Below are 21,687 nucleotides of genomic sequence, written 5' to 3' on the forward strand. Positions count from 1 at the left end.
ATGGTGATCCCGATCCGTTTATGTTGCAGTAGATCATGGCTCCGGAATTTCAGCAGGTGGCCAACGAAGGCCATCCGCATGGCTCCTTTCACTGGGGTAGCAAGAAATCGCTTATGGATAACGTCGATGACAATGATGCCCTGCACTGAGCAGTCCACGATGCTTGGCGCGATAACTATGCGACCTGGAGCGTCGCCAATACGCCTGCAACAGACGACACCGGATTCCACTTACATTCCATGCCCACTTTTTTTAAAGTGAAAATTGTCATCACCATCGAGGGATTCAAGCACATCGATAAGGTGCTGCTCGCCGCAGAATTCTGTCTCCCTGGTCTAACCTCTGTCTAACCTGGTCTTCAGAAGCAAATACTATACCCCAAGGATATAATCACCACCAGGAAGCCCAAGCTGCCGCCTTACTCGAAGAGGCTGCTCAAGACGGGCGCCAGCGAGCTGTGGTTCCGACAGGATGACAAATTTGGGATCACTACGTATGTATGCTTCATTTTCGTCTCGCCGCGGCAGCGTCAGAGTGGGAAGATCTAAGCCTTCAAGATGCATTACTCACAGCTCTTCAGATCTGTTAAATACACAGGTGTTGCATCTAAAATGTCTTGATATTCTTTCTCTCTCTCTTAATCGTGGAGTGCGCTCTAACGAAAAGGAGCGAGATGGAACGGCTGGTGGTGGCAGAAGTGTGTGAGGTGAGGTGAGGTGTGAGAAGTGAAAAAAGGGAGAGACAGATGTAGCAATCTGTTGGTAGAAATCTGTTGGGAGGTTATGGATGCAACTTCCTCCGAATGCGCGGTTGCAGCCCCACCCAATTATTTGAACTGATGCTGACTTATGTTCCACTAAAATTTAATTTTAGCATATTTTATTCAAAAACGTACAACAAAACTGCAACTTAGGGGAATTTGCACAATTTTGTTGGAATACATTTAGTAAAATCGAAGTGCCATAGGAAACATTTTAACACACATTCAAAGTTGGATGCACAAAAACACATTTTTAAAATCAGTTTCTCTTTGTTTTGTAGTTTTTAGCAAGTTGATACAGTTTTTACATTTGGGACGGTTATACACATAGTACGAAGAATGCAAGTTCTGGTAGGGTACGCTCTCAGTGGGCCTCAGATCCCAATGAGAGCCAAACATTTGATTTGTTCACAACAACAATTTGAAAAAGCTCTGAAAACACACATACACACACACACACATACATATCATATTGTAGTTACACCTAAGACTAGACTACGAATTCGCAAAAGTTGTCCTAACTGCTCTGCTCTGCTCCGCCAATAAACTTCTTTCTTGTTCCCAATGAAAAATCCAAATCTGCTGGCAAACAAAAAAAAAAAAAACCAGCTTAATTGACGCTCTCTCTCCATAAAATGCCCTCAGATCTACTTTACTGCTGTCATACTTTACCAACTCATCTAGCTCTAGCTCTACCCTCTACCTCTATTTCTATTCTCTAGTTTTTCTAAATTTGTTCTTCTCTTTCCCAACAGTACAAAGTTTGGAAAAAAAACCATTTTGTTGTCGTTTGTTTCTGTGTTTGGGGGATTAGTCTTAAAAATTGCTAATATTATTCTGCTACTGTCATCGAAATGCAAAATTGCTTTGACCGACCGTGCTCAAACTACGAGTACATTCGATAGTTACGTTACGTATACGTTAACATGATCATTTCTATTCAATTTCATTATGCAATTCAACCGCGTGTTTTGAAAAAAGTCTCGTGTATAGTTTTGAACTTGAATGTAACACTACTTATATGATGGTGGCTCTTTGGCTTCGCTTCGTTTCGTTTCGCTACAGCTACAAAAAATGTATCTTACCGATAACACACACGTTTTCAACAGAGTTATGCTGGTCTTTTGGTTTTGCTTTTTTGATTAAACATTCTTTGGTTTTTGTTTTTGGTTTTGCTTTTGTTTTGATTTCGTTCTTCGTGTTATTCTTCCCTTCTTCGTTCGTGTCTCAATTCGCTACAAAAGATTTGCATTGGTAAAAAATTCAAGTCTAACGATTTGCTTCAATAAATTCCTTGGAATCAGTTGGCTTGGCTGTTTCTGCTTCTGCATCTGGTTCATCGAGTGCTTCGCCTTATCGACTGTATACTGTATACAACTGAATAGATATAGATCCTTTTGATTTTACACATTAAATAACTTTAAAATATGAGTACTTGTCTAGGGTTTACATACATATACAACATATGTATTGTAAGTGGAGGCTAACGCTCGGGGCTAGGACTCTATGAAATGTCCGTTAAAAAGTCAGCAAGATTTTGGTTCCGCCCATTGGGGAGGGCATGGTATGCTGGATGCTGGTCGATGTGATTGACTGGTTAACTGAAATACTTGAGGCCCGCAATTAGCATGAACTTTTCAATGAATAGCTCCGAGTCTAGGACTGCTATGTGTGCGGCTCTGCCTATCAACGTGTTCGCGGTGTGTGGCAGCGCATGGTGGACATCAAAGCGGGCCAGCGTCAGTTCGGGTCTGGCCAGAATCGGAGCAATTACATTGTGCACCATTTCCCTGCGGAGAATGAGTTTGAGTGTGAAATTTCGATACTTGGATTTGGGACACACGACAGACCTGTAGATAGTTCCCAGCGTGGAGCTGTCCCTCATGGCTGCCTTGCACAGCTCGAGGCGTGCCGAGTGCGCCGGCACATAGCGATCCTGACTGGAACCGCACAGCAGGATGTTCTTGAAATGATGCAGCGTGCTCCTTTGGCTCAGGCGGTAGAGGAAGCTGTTGCGCATATCCGTGGTATCGCGCATGCAGAGCTGCAGCAAAGAGCCCGACTTTTTCCACTTTTGCATGAACCACATGCCTGTTGGGAAAGGAAAAATTAAACGGGATGCAATTCGGGAACTGGTGTAACCACTCACCCATATTAACCAATCCACTGGTGTTGTAGAGCGTCCCCAGATGCGGGCCGGAGAGCGAGAGGAACGTGTGCAGGCGCGGCAGCAGGGGTCGCATCTGTGGACGGGCCAGAGCACTCCGCACAATGATGGTACCCAAAGAGTGGGCCACGAACGAGATGCGTGCGGGGTTCAAGGCGCAGCTATCGATATGGTAGAGTATCTCGGTAACCAGCCTGACAAAAAGACAAGGAAACCATCAGATGAATCACGATAACATCCGCTTTTTTCTAAGACCATCCTCGCACTCACCGATCAGTCATGGTGTCAAAGTCCGAGAAGGTATCGCCCTGATTCCGTTCGGACATGAGAAACTCCAGATTTACGCCCGGCAGACCCAGCTCCAGATATGTCCGCACCAGCCTCAGGTCAGCGGAATTCCCATCCAATCCATGGACGCAGATTATCAAGTGCATGCCGTTCGGGGAGAACGCGCGGTACTCGTCGCTGATGTAGAAGTAGGGCAGCTCGGAGGCCAGCTGCACGTAGTCCGAGTAGATGGTGCCCTGGTACTTGATCTGCTTGCGGAACTCCTCCCGGTACTTCTCAAACTCCAGCAGAGAGATGCTTGGCGGCGCCTCCTGGACTGCAGCTGGCTGCTGGCCCTTGCGCTTGTGCTTCGAGCTGGTATTGGTTCCCGTTCCCGGTCCCGGTCCCGTTCCCCCAGTGTTGGTCTTTCCACGCACCTGTCCGTGGGATTGGGACTGGCAGTGGGAGTGGGCGTTTTCCTTGTTCTCATCCTGTTCGGCGGCATCCAAGCCGTTCTCCTGGCCATGATGCGTCTTACACTGATGATTCGGAGGATTCTGAAGGTTCTGCGGACGCTTCAGCTCGGCCAGGCTGTGCGATTTGAGCACTGGCTTGTTGCTGAAGATGGCCGGCGTGGAGATGGGACGCAGTGACTCGTAGATGTGGTACACCGGATTATCGATAGCCCCCACGGGCTGGCGCTCCTTCAGCGGCGGCGCTGCTGGCGGTGCCACGAGTTTGGTTCTGGGCGCTGGAAGGGGCGTGGCAGCTAGAGCCGGATTCGGAATGGGAACGGGAACGGGAACTGGAGCTGGAGCTGCTGTCGGCGCTGGCTCTGGCGGCGGATCGCGAAACTCATCGGGGGGCGGGGGAGCCAGCGTGAGGGCGAGGGCTATCACCTCCTGCTCTTGATCCTGGAACTGCTGCGGCGGCGGCAGGCACACGGCATCCAGCGGCTGCATATCCTTCAGGCTGGTAATGTCGAAGTCCGACTTGGACTTCTCGTACTTGTTCGCATGCCTGTGGCGATTGCGTCGCGGCGGCGGCTCCATCTCCTCCATCTCCGTCGACTCGCCGTTCGGCAGATGACGCAATCGATCCAACTGGAAGCGAGAGCGCTCCCTCTTGATGGTCACCGTCACCGAGGAGGTCTTCTTGTGCAACTCCTGCTGCTGCTGCTGTTGCTGCTGCTGGCGGGCAGGCGTCCGACTCTGGCTGCAGGAGCCCGCCCCTCCGACGGCCTGTCTCTTGCGTGTCTTGTGCGGATGCTGCTGCTGTTGCTGCTGCTGCTCCAGGACCTTCTGCAGACGCAGGCGCAGCTGTTCCCCGTTCAGACGCGTCTCCATGGCCATGCCCATCCCGAGATTGAGCTGCGTGTGCCGTTGGCGCGTTGTCAGGCCCGTGCTGGTGATGGTATCGGGACTGGAGGCCGCCAGCGAGCTCCTCCGGCTGCTCACCCATCCACTCTCCTCGCTCAGCGACGAGGTCGAGTTGCTTCGCTGCCGTCGCGGCTGCGAGTCCGAATCGAACTCTGGCGGAGGCGCCAGATTGGGCAGAGATTCGCTGAATCCGCTCGTATTCGGATCGCTGCTGGTGGTATTGTTGTTGCTGGTGCCATTCCCATTGCCATTCCCATTCATCGTCATCGTCGTGGTGGTGGCGGCATCCAGTCGGAAGGGCACACTGTTGGAGGAGAGCATCTGGAGCTTCTGCATGATGTCGCTCTCGGAGCTGCTGGACTCCTTGCGCAGCTGCCCCTGGCGCAGCATCTCCTTGATGTCCGACACTCGCACCCGTGCAATCTCCACGGCTCGGGGAATCTGCGAAGAGCTGCTCCGCGGCATCGTTGTGTGCTGCGTGGGCGGTGGCGGCGGATAGGAGTTCCGCGGCGGCACCATCGACTTGGGCAGGGAGTTGTATGCCCCTGGCTGCTGTTGCTGCTGCTGGTGCTGCTTCGGGGGATTCAGCAGCTTTATCTCGTGCAGATAGTCGATCTTGCCGTAGCGCTGTCGAAATTCACAGATGTTTCGCATGAGATCGTCCGCCTGGAGGCGTGGCAGGGTGCTGTGGCTGGCAAGGGGCGGCGCCGGAGCAGCCTCACAGCCATCCAATTGATCGAGCGACTTGCTGTGCCTGGCCTGGTGCACACCAGGGGCATCCAGATCGAGATCCTCCAGTAGACCGGTGACCGAGTGCCTGGACAGATTGTGACGCATGGCGGCGGTTGGTGGCGCAGCCACAGCCACAGCCACGGCTATAGGTGGAGGCTCCTTCGAGGGCGCAATCGTGAGGCTGGCCTGGAGCACCTCTCCGCCGAGGGCGAAGCGTGGGGTGACCACGCACTTGGCATGCGGATGCGCGGGCCCTGAGCCATTCATCTGCGGATAATCGTAGTCGAAGTGGCACGCAAGGCAGTCCTTGATCCCGTTCAGACTGCTGCTCGAGTGCGTCTTGTCCGCCTTCTTCTTCTGTGGTCCCATGGAGGTCTCCTCCAGCTGCGGATCACTGCCGGAACGGCGACGGGAGTAGCTGCTCCCTGGCGTTACATACCGATCCTCGAAGATCAGCGGCAGCGAGGCGGCATCCCCATCGATGGGTGTACAGTGGACCGGAAGCGGCGGCAGCGACTGGAGATAGCGACTCCTCCGGGCCAGCTCCGCAATGGCCACATACCCGTGACAGTGTCCCGGCGAGGGAGAGCCATTGGCCTGCTCCTGGCAACCGGCAGCCGCCGCATGACGCGGCTGCTCCAGCACAAAGAAGCCCTCGGCGAAGCGACGCACCCGCAGGATGTGATGCTTGCGCGCCAGCAGCGTGTGCACCGCCGTGGAGGAGCGCGAGGCCAGCAGCACGCGACGCCACCAGAAGATGCTCTCCGCACACAGCTGGGCAATGTCCGAATTGGCCCTGATGGCAAAGTCCTCCTCCGCTTCCAGCAGCTTGGCCTGATCCAGCAGCAGCTGCAGGCGCTCCCCCGTATCGTTCTCCCTCAGGGGCGGCGATCCAATCTGCGAGTTGATGCTCGGCGGCAGAACGGTGCTGAATTCATTCAGAGTCGCCTTCAGCTGCTCAATAGCCCCCAGGAGGAGGCAGCAGATCTCCTTGTGTATGGCCCGTGACTGGAGGAGCCTACCGGCGGGACCGCCACTGCATTTGGTGGTGCCTCCGATCTGTGGGCCAAAGAACACCGCCTCCAAGGGCCCCGGCGACGTGTTGCCCCTGCAACTGAGTTTTCCCGCACTCCAGGGCTTCGAACTGCGTGGGGCGCTGCAAAACGGAGAAACGAGATGGGTTTTGAGAGTGGAGAGTATGGATGATCGATGATAATCTACAGGAGATACGCACACACAGAAAGATACAGTTAGAGATACAGACACAGATACGAATGCGGATACGGATACGGACAGACGACACAGACAAGCTCTGGCCACAGAACTACACCGAAACACTACGTGGAACCGAAGGAGCACCGAAAATACATGAATTACGTACGGAATGTGGAATGTGGATTCGATTCTTACCAGAACTTCATATATGAGAACATGCTTTTCCTGTTGCAGTTATTTTGTGTGTGGTTTTTCCATTTATTATATGATATATTATATATATATTTATTGGTGGGTGTTGGGATTATATACCGATATCGATATCAATATCAATATCGTTGGAGCGCAAAAAATGAGATAAATTAATTGGAGATTATAGAAAATAATTAAAACTGTGGATACACCCAACAAAAACAAGGCATTACGAATGGCGACAAGTGGCAGTAACTAAAGTAAAGTGTGGAGCGTGTCGGCAAGGATCGAAGGAGAGAAGGGATTAAGGATTATAGAACACATGGAATCATCGTTTGACTTCGTTGCGTTATTTGATAATATTCAAGGAGATTTCGAAAAGCTCTAGCCTTGATAGAGCTCTCGAGAATTCTACGACCTTGTAGAGCGGTTGTTCGAAAACAGTAGTATACTATCTTTTATGATTGAAACTAAGGAAAAACTAAAGAATACAATATGGAACGAAAAAAAGGAATTCTTTTATATGTATGTATTCTTCTAAAACAGAAACCTAAGGAACTTGGAAAAATTCCACAAAATCTAGAACCCAAGTCTAAGAGAACTTATGAACTAAATTCCTCAGTCAGCAAGGAAAACCTTAAGGAAATCGGCGACATGGCGCATGTCAAGGATCCCCAACCCTACAAAGTGCAGAGCTCAGGGAATAACTATTCCAAAAACTTGAAAATTTCATTAGGAACTGAACAAATAACTGAAAAAGGAATCTTGCAACAGTTGAAGCTATTTCCCGTTTTAAAGCCCGCCTAAGCCACTCCCGTATAGACTCCAGGTTCAACGCGTGGCATGAATGGGCCTTTCTGTCCTGTGGAGATAATCAGGCAATTTACAGCATCGCGCGCATATCGCTGCAGGGAGCAGCGGGAATTTGGAGGCGGTGTAATCATCCACATCCACATTCACATTCACATCGTGGGAGGCAAAGGCAAAGGCAGAGGCAGAGGCCAAGGTCAACAAGGAATTCCTAAACCCAATGAGATGATATTTTATTCATACGAACGAGATAGTCAGAGGAGCAACGTGGCATCCTGCCTGCCTGATTTGAAATTCCGTTTCATATTTCGATTCCGATGCCAGTCCCCGCCCAGGACCCCCGCCACTTGTACGGGGACTACAAATTGCTACTAGAAATTTGTGGATGCGCACTCGAAAATTGCCGACAACTTTATAGCAATACAAAACAGATTAAAGTCTAAAAGAAAAACTTTCTGTCGAGAAAAATGGCCGAGCGAAAAGGCTGAGCAGGGATTCAAACTTTCTTGAATCAAACGGCGTAAAAATTGACTTTGTCCAAGGATAAAGCTGAAGTTCTCCCCGGGATCCGCCGCCTGCCATGTCTGCTCCTCTTCGTAGACAAGTTTTGGTTCTTTCATTTCATATTTTCGCTGCAGCATTTCCCCCGTGTTGCAGCTGCAGTCGCAGTCGCAGCCGCAGCCGCACACAAAGGACAATTGCAGTGCGAGAGTCATTAAAATGTATGCCTCAACGTATTTTGTTCTTATACCCGGCACTCAAAGGATACACAGGGGTACACTCCATTCGGGGACATTGTTGCAAGAGGCAAGAGAAGAGAAATTATTATAATTTTTTCTGGCTCAGCATCGGAAGCTGTGTACCGGGTATCTTGATGTCGAGTCCCTTGTGCCGCGATGGAAAATATTCCGACGGGTTTTTTGCTTCTCTTCTCTTGTTGTATGCACAGTGGGTGGGTAGGTGGCTGGGTGTGGGGTGGGGAGTGAGGCTGGACAGTGGGCGTGTGGAGGTAGGGGCGGCCTGTGTGCAATTTTAATGAGTTGGAAATGATTTGTGCGGGTAACTGGCCTCCAGTTACCGCTGCCACACACACCCACCCATTACCTCCCAATGCTGATGCTGCAATGATAGCCACAACCCACTCTCCCGCATGTCGGGGGCTCAATTTACTGGAAAAATATGACTATATTCCACGTTGACATTAGAGATCAAGTTGTCATCTCGTGCGCTACTGCAGCATCCCAGCTCCCCAGCAGCATCCATTCCATTCGGAACCCATTTCATCCGTCCCACACCATTACTCACTTGATATAGGGCTGATGGAGGGCCACCAGACTGGCATGAATGCCCACACTGATGGCCGCCAAATGGAAATAGTCGAAGAGCACCGGCAGATGATAATGAAGGCCGCGTCCCGGATGGAAGTTCAGCTGCAGAGTCCTTGTGGAGGCCAGAGTGAGGCAGGAGCCAGAGCCCGAATTGATGAAGCCGCTGGTGCCATTCTGTTCCGCAAACCAGAGCTCCAGCTGCAGCGAGAACTCGGCCCGTTCAATCGACTCCTTCAGGTGACGACTGTCAACTGCAAAGAAGAGGGGCAAGAAGAGGTAAAGCGATGTGGAGAAAGAGACAAAAAACAAGTAGAAGGTTGGATGTCTTGAGGTTGAGTGAACTGTAAATTCCCAGCGGATAAATATGGTAGATGGAAAATCCTGCATGCAAACAACGTCTGCCCTCCGTACCACCTCCGGTCGGTCGTCGAGTCTTCTGTCGATTTCAGTTCATTCTTCGGTTCTATTTGTTCTCGTATTGATTTTCGTTTAGGCTTTTCTTTTCTTATGTGGGGATTGGGTTGGAAATGGGAATGGTTTGATACCTCTGTAGTTGTGCAGGTCCCCAAAGGCAAATCAAAATACGTTGGTGGGCTTAAATGCAATTTGTTGTAGTTTGAAACTCATATTTTTGCGGTCTAAACTTTTCTGTTAGAAACTATTTAAAGATCTACTACTCTTTGGTCTCAAAAAGTGAGAAGAATGCGAGGCTTTTCCTTTTTACCTTCATAGGATTCCCCTTCGTCTAATTTGTGCTCCCAAAAGTTTTCCCATCATCGCTGAAGTGTAATCTAATCTCTTTCTTCTGGTGTGTATGGATTATTCAATAACTTCGATTATGCCACCTGCCACCTGCCACTTCATAACAATAACAATAACCATAAGAGTTTTCCGAATCCACCATTCCTCTGCCTCGGCGGGAAATGCTAATCAAATTCAATTTGCTTTAGATGCTGAAGCTGCTTTATGGGGCAGCGCTACTTAGGGATCGTCTCTCCCACGCCACCGACTGCTTAATCCCCCTACGCCTGCTACTCGTCCATCAATGTGCCTTGCACGAGCGTGTGTGGCCATAAAATTCATTTGTTTTCATAAAATAAGGATTTATCCATGGGGCACGGCACACAAAAGGCAATAAAAGGGGGAGGCATCGCTCTCCTCCATCTATCTCACTCTGTCCCGTTGAGATTTACTTGGTCTCCCGCATCACTCATCCGCCATGTGGTGGTGGTGGTGCTGGTCCTTCGGTCGGTGCTCCTCATCGTCTGCTATCGTCCTGAGTCCTGGCGACAATTGCTTTTGGCTCGAATAATTTAAATGCCGAGGATTTTCAAGAGTCTCCTCTTCTCGACACAGTTTATTTTATTGTCTGCGGTGCAGTCGTCACCCAAAACACACACTCTGGTGGTCCCACTCTGGCCCACTCTATATACGTATGTATCTCCCCATCCGTCGCAGGATGCCAGCGAGCGAGAGAGATAAATTGCACAGTTAGTGCCAAGGCAAGGTAAATTAATGGGAGAGTGAGGTATTCCGCAAAACACTTATTTTACACGTTCATGCTGATGCTCGTGACGCAAAGAGAGTTCAGGAGGGAAGATTACCCAATGATCATCGCAGCCACACCCTAATATTTAATATACCTTGCGGTATACGGAGAACGAACAAGAGCAGCAAAACCACACACACACACATACACACACACGCCCGCATGGGAACGAACACATCAAAAACAGTGAAAAGTTACTTGTGTTGTTTCTGGCTTTGGTTTTTGTTTTACTCCTGCGGCTTTTTTCTAGATTCCTTCCACACATTCACATGCCTTCTAGTGGAAACTTGTCCAAATGAATTAATCACTTTACTCAGCAGCCAAGTGGATGATGTGTCTATTGTTGCTGCTGACAGGCGGCGCGGCGCAGAGGATATAAAAGAAAAGGCTCAAAGAAAAAGAAGAAACAATAGGGAAGCATCTTGCTGGCGGTGACAGGGCAGGGCGCAGGGCGGAAGGGATAGCAGTCAGTCAAGAGCTCATCATTCTAACACTCGTACAAACCTCAAAGCGTGCGAGGAACAAAGAGGAGAAGGAGAGGGAGAGGGAGAGAGAGCGTGATGGCAACACCTTGAAAACCGTTTTTCGTTTTTATTTCATTACACAATTCATATAAATACATGCATAAAAATACATATCTCTTTATATATTTTTATACGTGTTTCATTTGTTGCTGGTGGGCGACTGGGTGTACATACATACATATATACATACATATTTTTATGCGTGCCCGCACAGCCATCACCCCTCTCTCCCTCTGCCAGAGGGCTTGTTACTTGGAAAATTTACTTTCAATTTGTGTTTTTTCCTTTCCTCTTTTTATGCCTAGTTAAGTTTTTATGCGATTTTCATAGTGTTTTATGGGCCTGCTACCCTGTAAAAGTGATATCTTAGGCTATGAAGAGTTTTTGAACGCTCTGAAACCGTTTCACTTTTCCACTGGAATGTAGATCTCCTCCAGCAGTTAGAGGGCAGCTCATATTCGATCACCCGCAAACGAGCGTCAGCTGAATTGTTTACTTTTTATATCACTTTGTGCTTGGCCTTTTTCTTGTGTGTTTCCGTCTTATAGACGATGATAAGAATGCCCGCCTCTTTCGAAAGTGGGTCAATGTGTTGGCCGCTGCGTCTTTGCTTCTCCTAGCAGAAAAGTGCCAGAGTGAGTGGGAGCAAGGCAAGGGAGTAAGGGAGGCGGGAGAGAGACTCGTGAAAGGAGCTGCCAACTTTGCCGTAATTTCATTTCTTTAAAAAATCCCTTTTAGTTGCAGATTGCAATAAATGCAATTACGTGGAAATTTTCAAAGCAAAGTTTGCAGCCCATGCATCTTCGGCATCTGTCGCGTGTGGTCATCATCAACTCCATCCGCACTGGGGCATGGCATTCCATTCCCCGGGCTCAAAACTTTCGGCCCCGAACCGAAAAACTTGGTCCGCACTCTGACAATTTGATTTATATTTCCAATTGAACAATAAACTCATTTCAGGTTTGCAAAAGTTTGGCCGTCCGCCCACCCGCTGACTGACAGAGTGATCTGGTGTTTGGTTACCCGTCGGACCGGGAGGCCCCACAGGCCACCAATGCGGCAGTGGAATGGATAGCAGAGCAGAGCAGTGCGAATTCTTGGCACTCGCCAAAGTGCAAATTTCTTTTGTTGGCCCCCCAGTCGTGCCGGCTCGGTCGGCCACTCACCCAGTAAATGGCTGCGAAAGTGGATGACATCGCGCAGGGGCACCTCCTCGTTGCGGTAGAGTATCTGAAAGATACGCGAGGCGCCGCTTCCATTGATTACGCTGGCCCCCGGTGCATCCCCTGGCGACAGCTGCTCCGCGCGTTCGCTATCGCTGCTGCCATGGTCCGTGGAATTACCGTTCTGCTGCTTGCCGGCGCCACTCGCTTCCGGGATGCTCGTCTCCACCTGAACAGGGAGGCGTGGTGAAACGCGCAGGCCACAGCGCACTTGATAGAGCCTATAGAGAGATATGAGAAAAAAAAATGTAATTAATCGAGGATTTCAATGCAATGTACATATGTATGTATGTATGTACATACATACATATGTATATGGGATTCGCAGTGCCATATTCCGTGGAAAAAACATTTAAAGATCACAAATCCTCAACTCTTTATCGACTGCTGACACCACCGCTCAACGTCATTCGCAGTGACAACAGAAAAACAAAGCAAAATCAAAGAATAGCATATAAAAACATTTTGCCCAAAACAATTGCTTTATTTGCACCGCACCACGCCACTCTCGGCGTCTCTCACTCACACTCTCTCACTCGTGTGTATTTTTGCGCACATTTCATGCGAGCATCGGATTTTTTTATGTATTTTTAACACACGAGCTGCTGTCCCGGCAAGCGGTCTCCTGTCCCCCTCTCGACGCACTGTCCATCTTCAAGGGCCGACGGCGTCAAGAGCAGGACAGCAGCAGTAAAATTGAAAAACCATAAACACTTGGCTGACAATTTACTCGATGTTCTCTCTTTCACATTCCCTTCAGTATATTGAGGTTGTACCGTTCATTTTTTATTTGCCTATCTGCATTGCATTCCGTTTTGTTTACCAAATACTTCAAAGTGTATACGTGTGTGTACGTGTGAGTGGCAGTGTGCTCTACAAATTGGAGAAAAATTAACAACTCTATTTGCGTGTTTTTTTTTTTATAGTAAGACCAATAGATTGCTTGGTTGGAAAAGGTTGAAAGGAGTGCGCCACTTTGTTGACCTGAATTTCGTTTATTTATGCTTTTAATTGGAATTTGCCGCCTACACTTTTAGATATGAGGACCGTCGATAGGAACATCGATACGTGGGATCGATACTTGAGGTCGAGCTATCGATAAGTTCAAGTTTCGATAGCGTGTGAATATCGTAAAGAACGCGCGTTTTTTCCGGATTTGTTTATGTTTGCGAAATAATAAATTAATTTGCTAAATAGACATGTGTGAAAGTGCGCGTGTGTGTCTTCGCTTGTGATTACTTACCCGCGCTGAAACAAATCCACATTGAAGAACTTGTGCAGCTCAACTGAGAATTCAATGGTGGCTTGCAGGTCGCCCATTTTGCGCCTGGACCGTCGGCAGCGTCCTTTCCTCCTCCTGCGCTCTGCGCCCTAAGATGTCATTAAGTTCATCGGCTTTCACGTGGCGGGTACCGGTGCCCGAAGCTGATTTCGTGTATGAGTGGGAGTCGGAGGTCGCTGCTGCTGCTGTTGCTGGATCCTAAGTGAACGGGTAAGCAAAGAGAGGAGAAGAATAAGTACCGTTTTTTTTTTTTTTTGGTGCGGTGACTGCAGTTGCAGTTTGGTTGTGCTCTTATTGCTGTCTCCCTCCTGGTTGCTAATCCCGTTGGCTTTGCCAAGTTCGATTACAGTGGTTTCAATAAATCCATTGCCCAACAACTATTGACAGCTTAAAGCAATTGATGGCCCAGTAATTGTGCGGAGAAACTGTGCCAAGTGGGAGGATTTTTACCGCGGGCTGAATTTATTGCTGACTGCCACTGTGGGTGGCCCTGTGTGGGTGGCGTGTGCATGTCTATCTGTTTATGTGCTCTGTTCTGTTCTGTTCTGAGGTTAGCGGGTCAGGCCGCAGCAGCAGCAGCAGCAGAACCAGCAGCGAACAAAGTGAAAGCGGAATAAGGGAAGCCCGCGACGATGTCACGACGAATGAGGGCAAAAGCGAAAGGAAGCCAAGAACAACAACAAGCAGTTACAGCAACTTTTAATCGCCCAAACAACAAAAGCTCCTTTCTTGATTCTCATGCGGCGGCGGCGGCGGCTGCTGTTGTCAGACAGGCAGTCAGTCGCCTGTGAAACCCACGCCTACAATAACTGTAATGTGCTGCAGTTAATGCCACCCACTCGCACTCCCAGCCTACCCTCGCTGTGCCCTGGGCGATGGTGACCCCGCTTGCTGACACAATGGAAGCAAGGCAGGAAAACTGCCGTTGTTGCTGATGATGCTCCTTCTTCTCCTTCTCCGTCTTCTTCCTATCCTGCTTTCTTGTTGCTTCTTCTTCTGCTGCTGCTGCTGCTGCTGGATGAAAGAGTTCTCTCCGTGTGGATTTTTAAGGATAGAAGGGAAACGGAAAGGGAACAAGTCTGTCTCTCTCGCTCTCCCTTGCTTGTTGGCTCTCTATCTGTGTGTCTGTCCTCTTCTGTCTGCTGTTTGCCTCATTGTCAATGTGGGTTAACCTAAGTGAGCCAAGAGTAGGTGGGTGGGTGCACACTGCCAGACGAAACTATAAGAATGGAAAGAGATAATCAGATGACTATCGCCTCATCGATAATAATCAGATGACTATCGCCTCATCGATAATAATGCAATACCACTCCACCATGAGACCACACTCGATAATTGGGCATTTTTCAATATTTATTCCACAGATGATAACTTTTCAATAGCGAATACGTTAGCTGACAAATTTAATATTACAGAATTTATATATATACCAAAAATACACTTAATTCGATAAGTGATTGCCTAAGAAGTCTCGTTATAGCCATAGATTTCCAATGAAAATAAACTTGTGCCCCCGTCGCTTCAAGCAGAAAACATCTCTATCTTGTGTTCCTCCTTCGACTTATAGTGTTCTACCGCACTGTCTTGGGATCTGTCTCTGTGTCTCTGTGGTGGTGGGTGGTGCAGTGCCTGACAAAGTGAAAGTGATGATGCCATTTGTTAGCAAAGTCCTTAAACCGCACGCATTTTGCTATTCTTGCGAATGTCCTCGCCCTCCCTTACCCCCCTCATGCTTTTTATCCCCCATGAAGCATGGATGATGTATGGAGCAAATGTTGTTGTCGCTACATTTTGACTTACTTTGTCATTAAGTGTGTTGCCTCTTGCCACTGCCCCACCCCCCCTCTCTCTCTCTCTCTGTAGCTGTATTTGTGTTCATGAATTTGAAATTTCTTCTATGGAAAGGACGGGGAGGGGGGGGGGGGACATTAGGGGCTTTGGATTTGGGGAAAATTAAAAGCAAATTTGTTCGTTAGTTTTGCACAAATGAATCTTTAACTTTGAGCACACATTACGCATACGCCGTGTTGTCTGAGTGGATTTCTGTGCAATAACAATTTATTTTTTGGGGCTAGAAAGATGAAGGGGGGGCAGGGGAAGGGGGAAACTAGGTCAACACTAAAGTTCACGAATTGTGAAAAGTGCCAGCACAATGCAAAAACCACAAGGAAAGAGAAATGGGAAACGGAAACTTTTATAAAGCCACAACCTCCGAAAACACAAAAAAAGGAACTCAACACATTTGTGCAGTGGATAAAGAAAGTGCCGGGAAAAGCCGTCGTCGGAATGGAGGATTTTTCAGCGGATTAAATACAATGGAAAAGCCAGAGCGTAATGAGGATTTTGTTGGCCAAAAACTTAGGGTGCCACTAAAAAGCCCCAAATGAAAAGCATTTAACAAGTTTTCAATTAGAAAAGTAAAAGAAATCAAAATAATAACCGCAGGAAAAGTCGTGACTGGGGGGAGGAAAAGCGCTGGAAAAGCGTCGCTGGCGATAAAACAAATAAAGCAACAAAAGCCACTTGAGTCCGTCCGCCAGTTATCGAAACAAAACGAAACAAACACTTGGCCCAGCACAAAGGCACAAAGGCGCACACATTTCCGATCCTTTGAATTGCCCCGGTCCTCCGTCCATCCCCCCCTTTGGACTGGGCATATCTTTTGGGCCAAAACAAAAAAAAAACAGCTGTCGATGACAAGGGCCTCCTAAACGAGGAGGAAAAATCAAATCGCTCGTGCTTATCATCATAATGATTATCCCTAATGTGCCCCGAAAGGGAGGGAAGAGGATTTCCGCGAAAAGGAAATGAAGGAAAGAAAGAAGGGACAGACCTTAAGTATCCCCAGGAATACATTTTGGACGTCCGCACTTGTTTCGTTCTGCGTTACGTGTGCCCCGAATTATCATCGCTGTCTGGCCAAGGTCCAAGAAGGACGAGCGAGGGCCCCGTCAATGGCAGACGAGCGGGGGAGGGGCTCGCTCGCCGAAATGGAGATAAGTTGGTGACCCCAACACGAATCGTGCTTGCTTTTTGTTGTTGTTTGTTAGGCTTCGTTGCCTGCCTGCCACACGCCACACGCCACACGCCCCCGCCCCCCGAAAATGTTGCTTCTTTTACTTGTGTTTTTTTCTTGTGTCTGATAAATAACCTTTATGTGTGTGTGTGTGTGTGTGTACCTTTATTTCTGTGTAAATGTGTTAATGTCTAAGGTCTCTCTTTTCGGCTGTGGTCTTTTATGTCTTCACATTTCAATTTCAATTTTGAATGCCGTGGGCTTTCTCTCTCGCTCTCTCTCTCACTCACTTTCTCTACATTTCAAGCAAAAACTTAATTAAAATGCTTTAATTCTGTGGCAGATCAAAGGGATTTCACAACTAAAGAGTTTGCCTTTAAAGCATCTTATTTTGTTGCCCTTTAACCTCTGAACAATTTGCATTGCCTACTTGTGGGCGCTGATTTTTCTCTTCTTCTCTCGTCTCTTGTAATCTGAAACGTGGCAAAGTCAAAGTTGATTGTTATCTTTGTTGCTGCCACAAAAACAGCACAAAAAGCTCTTTCAATTTGGTTTTTTTTCGGCCTGCAGGAGACACCAGCGGGAGATCTCCTTCCCAGGTTTTCGTGCCGTTCCGCTCGGGCGGAAAGCCTGGGAGGGGGAGAGCGGGAAATAGGAAAAGCCGGAAATAGGCAATTTTCATATCAGACATCATTTTCCAGCCACCACGATTTGTTTTTGGCTTTTTGGGAAAAATGTACATACTGGATGGAATATACGAGTGGGCTTTCCTTTACCCATTTAAATAATTCATTTCATTTCGTTTCATTGGAGTTCCAACAGCAGAAAAAGAAGGTTCCAAAGTTATACAAAGGAACGGGTGCCCCCGGTGCCCACCGCGTTCTCGTTCCTGCAACGAATGAAGCCGCCGACATTTTCCCAGGGCATCTCATAAAAAATGCCCTCAAGTGCCGACGATGTCGGCGTCGTCCGTGAGCATGAAAATTATTTACCACCACCCCGATTCCCACACCCCCTTCTGCCTTCCACTGTGTGTGTTGCACTCGTGCCTGGCTTGTGTTGCACAATAGTGACGCTGGCAGAGAGCAGGCGGCGAAAAGGGCCGCCAGAAGGTGGCAGGGAGCAGGGGGTAGGGGGCAGGGCGGCTGGGTATCTTGGCCAAGTGCATCGCGTGCTTAGGGGCCTGATGCCAGGGGCGTCTGGGCGGGCCACTTGCTCACGTTCGTTCACGTGTCGAGGCCCACAAGAGGCCAAAGTCGGCAACAACACAGCTCTGCCACACAACGGGAGAAGAAACAATAAAGGGCATGCGATACACAACGCTCAAGTGCAACAACAACAAGAGGAAGGCAGGCACGGGGCATGGGCACGGGGCATGGGGCATGCAAGCGATTGGGAGGCAGCTCAAAAAGCAAGCAAGCGCAAGGAATTGGTCAACATTCAGACGGACTTCGAGCATTACATGGCATATTTAAGAGCAGGTGGGGCATCGGCACTTAGGCGCCTCCTTGAGCAGAGTCTGGACAGTCTCTGTGGCACGTTGCCTTGCCTCTTGTTGGACATACCTTGCATATGAAGACACGTGGTCGCATTTCGAATGAGGAACTTGTGGAAAGAAATGATTTGGAGAGTAATGGAAGATGGCAACGGCTTTGGAATGGGTCGAACGAGGAACGAAAGATGCAAACAGCTGAGCAAACGAGACACAGGCAGAGAGAGGGAGGGACAGAGAGACAGAGGAGGGAGTGGGCAAAAGCTTATAGCATATCAAATGGTACAAATGGACAAATGAAAAGAATACTTAGACGTGGCTCAAAAGAGCTTTGCGAAATGAAATGGAATTGAAAAGCAGAAACAGAAACGGAAACGGAATACCAATAAAAAGCAGATCAGAAGAACCGCAAATACAACAGAACAGAATCGAAAAACAAACAGAACAGAAAAGAAAAGATTTGTAAGCGATTGGAGGAAATATATGAGTAAATATTGTGAGAATGGAGACGAATGGGGACTGAATGGAGCTCGGGAGAAGAAACAGAGGTCATGTGTGTTTCCGGGAATTAGAAATTGAAGACTTGGAAAAATGTAGAGTGGAATTCCAGCACTTCATCTCCACCGTTCTAAAGGGGTTTCCGTTATCCGTGTATCTCTTGGGAATCCCTGAGTCTAAGGAATACAATCGAATCAGAGTCTTGCTGAATATTTGCAGAGATGGGACCCAGAGCCAGAACCCAGACAACCACATGGATCGCCTTTTCACTACCCCGGAGGTTTTCTGCGCTACCCAAATTTCTTTGGCCATTTGTAATCAAGTAATCCTAGGTCATCCAATCATCCATCCATCTTTTCTGGAAGATTGGAAGGGAGACCAAAGACCAATAAAGGAGAACAAGGATTCTGGAAAGGAAAATGGTGGAAAATATGTGGAAAGATTGAGACAAGTTTGACAGAATTTGAGGAGAAATATAAAACGATTTTTGGAAGAACTTGAGAAGAAGAAGAAGTAAGAGAACTTAAAAAAGTAGAAGAATAGGAAGAAGGAGAAGAATGATAAGAATAGGAAGAAGGAGAATAATAGAATAGAATAATGGAATGTGGAATGGGAGAACAACTGACATTTTTTGATAACTTTGAAGCTTGGAACACCGCAATGGAACAGCGTAATGGAACACCGCACACCGCAATGGAACAATGCTTGCAAAATTTGTAAATGGTTTTCCTGGAATCCCAGCATCTCCAGAGGGGGCTACACTTACAGTTCTCTGTTATCTGATATATCTGGAAGCGAGATATAATGGAACCCTGAGCATCAGAGGGCGTCGCATAGGAGGCAATGATTTATGGGGACAACTGTGTGTTACGTTACATCATAATTTGCTAAACATTCCGCAACATTCATTTTTCATGCATGAAACAAGACTCGGTGCACGCCCCACGCCCCACGGCCCGCGCCCCACGCCAGCTGCCAGCTGCCACATGCCACACATTGCCCACGTAGCCCACCGGATGACTTAATTATATGCAACGAGCACCTGCTTCCTCTGTGGCACCCTGCACTTCACTCTCTTCCTCCCTCTCTCTCTCTCTCCACTTGGACTCCAACTCCAAAAACAAAGCCTCAACGAGAGTGGCGGCTCTGCATTGTGGCAAGCGGGGAAAGAGCATGTGAGGGGCGGTCTGGGCTGGGCTGGGGTGGGGTGGAGAGCACACCTGAAGGACCTCCTCTAGGGTTTGGACTCTCCTCCTAATGAAAATGGAAACTTGAATTGCCAGCAGACCGAAACGGAGCCGTGGGGGTGGGGGGAAAGGGTAAAGGTGGGGTGGGGAGGGGGAAATTGAATTGAGCCTTTTTATGCGACTAGACTGCGATGACTAGGGGTCGACTAGGGGTTGCACCCGGTGGCATGTCGTGGAGGCGGAACAGGATATTTCATTACATTTAAGCATGCATGGATGAATGGGAAATGGGAAATGCGAAATGGCAAAGGGGAAGAGTGGGGGCGGCAGGGTGACGCCCACATGGAATAAAAATGGCAACATTGTGGAAATGTGCAAATATTGGCTCAAGTGACGGGCAATAAAAAAGTCCACCGGGTTGTTCTTTCAGCCATCAGACATCAGACATCAGCCGACGGCCAACAGCCAACCCTCGAGGATCCCTCGTATCCGTATCCCACCTGACTCCGTCCTCCTTCCTTCCAGCACTTGATGTCCCTTTAGTGTTATCACACGGATTGTCGACGGCAATTTCAATTTCAATTTCCATTGACAGCCCAAACCCGAACCCGAAGCCGAAAAACCCAAACACAAATTCAAACTTGAACCCAGTCACGGCTCTTTATTCCATAATTGCCGGGGCTTTGAGGCCCCAAGTGTATCCCTTATTGGCCATTTGCAGGAATGTTTGACATGTAAAAGTAATAACAGGATATCTGATTCCAATATGCCCGAAGGCGATGTGCAGTTTTCATTCGTTCTGACTAAAAAAATGATTTTTGAATGTTGAGTGCAGATCAAGGCGGAAACTGGTGGCCACTTTAGCCAGATCTTAAAGGAAGGCAGACAAGCGCTTGGTCCCCCCCCCCCTCTAGCTACCTCCTAGTGTCCTGTGTCCTGTGTCCCTGTTCCTGTCACAGACTCTCATATTATTATCCCTGTCTCCGCTGCGGTTTTGTGCGGCTCAGTGCGGTTCCCTGTTCGGTTCGGTTATGTTCTGCCTGGCTGTGTTTTTTTGTGTGTTATGCGGCGGCAGTTAACTGTGTCGTGACATGTGGCAAGCATAAAAGAACCGTAAAATGTCATGTTTGTTGGCGGCCGAACATGACGTGAAGTGGAGGAGGACGTACACGGAGACGGAGCCGGAGACGACAGGGCCGACAGAACGATGACGACTCTCACAGTTGGCTGACATGTGACTCACGCATTCGGTGGCACGTTGGGGTTGGCCTGGGCCGTGGCGGCAGGGCGGCAGGGTGGCAAGGCCTAATAGGCGGCCGTGTCAACACATAGCCCAAATTACACTAGGCACGCAGGCAGCTGCGGTTCCGCAATCGTTTCTGGGGCTAAGGACTTTGCTTTTTGATGAACTTGCAAACGGAATTCGAAAGAAAATTGAGTCGTGGTTTGGTTTTCGGGGTCAAGGAAAGAGCTCTTTCATTGCAGTTAATCGATATTTGATTGGACAGTAACTGTAACTGTTTCAAATCAATCGATAAGTAATCGGGGTGCTTACGAAAAAATCGATAGAAGTTTACCCTAATTGAGGCTAGAAAAGTTTCTTCCTAAAGATGTTTATCACGCCAATAGTTATCGGTTCTAATCGATTCGAATCAATGACCCTTTTAGACCATTTTTTGTTTAAAAAATAATAAAAAATTTAAACTGTAAAGTCACGCCTTTAAAAATTAGCCAATGTTATACAAATTTGATTCATTTATCGGAAAAAATTATTCTTGAAAATGTTTATCCGCCAATTATCGATTCTAATCGATCATTCGCCTTTTAGACCATTTAAAAAATTTAAAAAAATAATACAATAAAGTTATGCCTTTAAAAATAGGACAATCTTCTAAAAAATTGATTGATTTATCGGAAAAAATTATTCTTGAAAATGTTTATCCGCCAATTATCGATTCTAATCGATCATTCGCCTTTTAGACCATTTAAAAAATTTAAAAAAATAATACAATAAAGTTATGCCTTTAAAAATAGGACAATCTTCTAAAAAATTGATTGATTTATCG

General features: G+C 48.0%; 1 protein-coding gene and 1 long non-coding RNA gene across 5 annotated transcripts; one reads left to right on the forward strand and one right to left on the reverse strand.

The window, feature by feature from the left end:
- Positions 1–1,029: 1,029 nt before the first annotated feature.
- Positions 1,030–13,483, reverse strand: LOC6899941 (uncharacterized). 4 transcript variants are annotated; one of them, XM_033384845.1, is made up of 8 exons: positions 13,390–13,483; positions 12,090–12,367; positions 8,828–9,101; positions 6,716–6,745; positions 3,198–6,461; positions 2,910–3,121; positions 2,611–2,851; positions 1,030–2,550 (listed from the first exon to the last, which is right to left on the reverse strand). In XM_033384845.1, exons 1-8 carry the CDS (start codon positions 13,464–13,466, stop codon positions 2,358–2,360), a joined length of 4,569 nt encoding a protein of 1,522 aa, XP_033240736.1. In that variant the 5' UTR covers positions 13,467–13,483; the 3' UTR covers positions 1,030–2,357. The 4 variants fall into 4 exon arrangements, with proteins under 4 accessions (XP_033240736.1, XP_033240738.1, XP_033240737.1 ...); XM_033384847.1 differs by lacking the exon at positions 13,390–13,483 and adding an exon at positions 12,673–12,879; XM_033384846.1 differs by lacking the exon at positions 6,716–6,745.
- Positions 10,533–10,852, forward strand: LOC117185086 (uncharacterized). Its single transcript, XR_004470587.1, has 2 exons — positions 10,533–10,592; positions 10,650–10,852. It is a non-coding gene; the product is annotated as an uncharacterized lncRNA (long non-coding RNA).
- Positions 13,484–21,687: the final 8,204 nt, after the last annotated feature.

The sequence above is a fragment of the Drosophila pseudoobscura genome, chromosome X, assembly GCF_009870125.1.
Source record: "Drosophila pseudoobscura strain MV-25-SWS-2005 chromosome X, UCI_Dpse_MV25, whole genome shotgun sequence".
Taxonomy (NCBI): domain Eukaryota; kingdom Metazoa; phylum Arthropoda; class Insecta; order Diptera; family Drosophilidae; genus Drosophila; species Drosophila pseudoobscura.

Excerpts from the sequence above, each read along its gene's own strand:
- LOC6899941 (XM_033384845.1), bottom strand. The coding sequence starts at position 13,466 with ATGGGCGACCTGCAAGCCACCATTGAATTCTCAGTTGAGCTGCACAAG. Across the intron at positions 3,122-3,197 it reads TTTGACACCATGACTGATCG|GCTGGTTACCGAGATACTCT; the intron begins GTGAGTGCGAGG and ends TCTTTTTGTCAG. Across the intron at positions 2,852-2,909 it reads CAGTGGATTGGTTAATATGG|GCATGTGGTTCATGCAAAAG; the intron begins GTGAGTGGTTAC and ends CTTTCCCAACAG.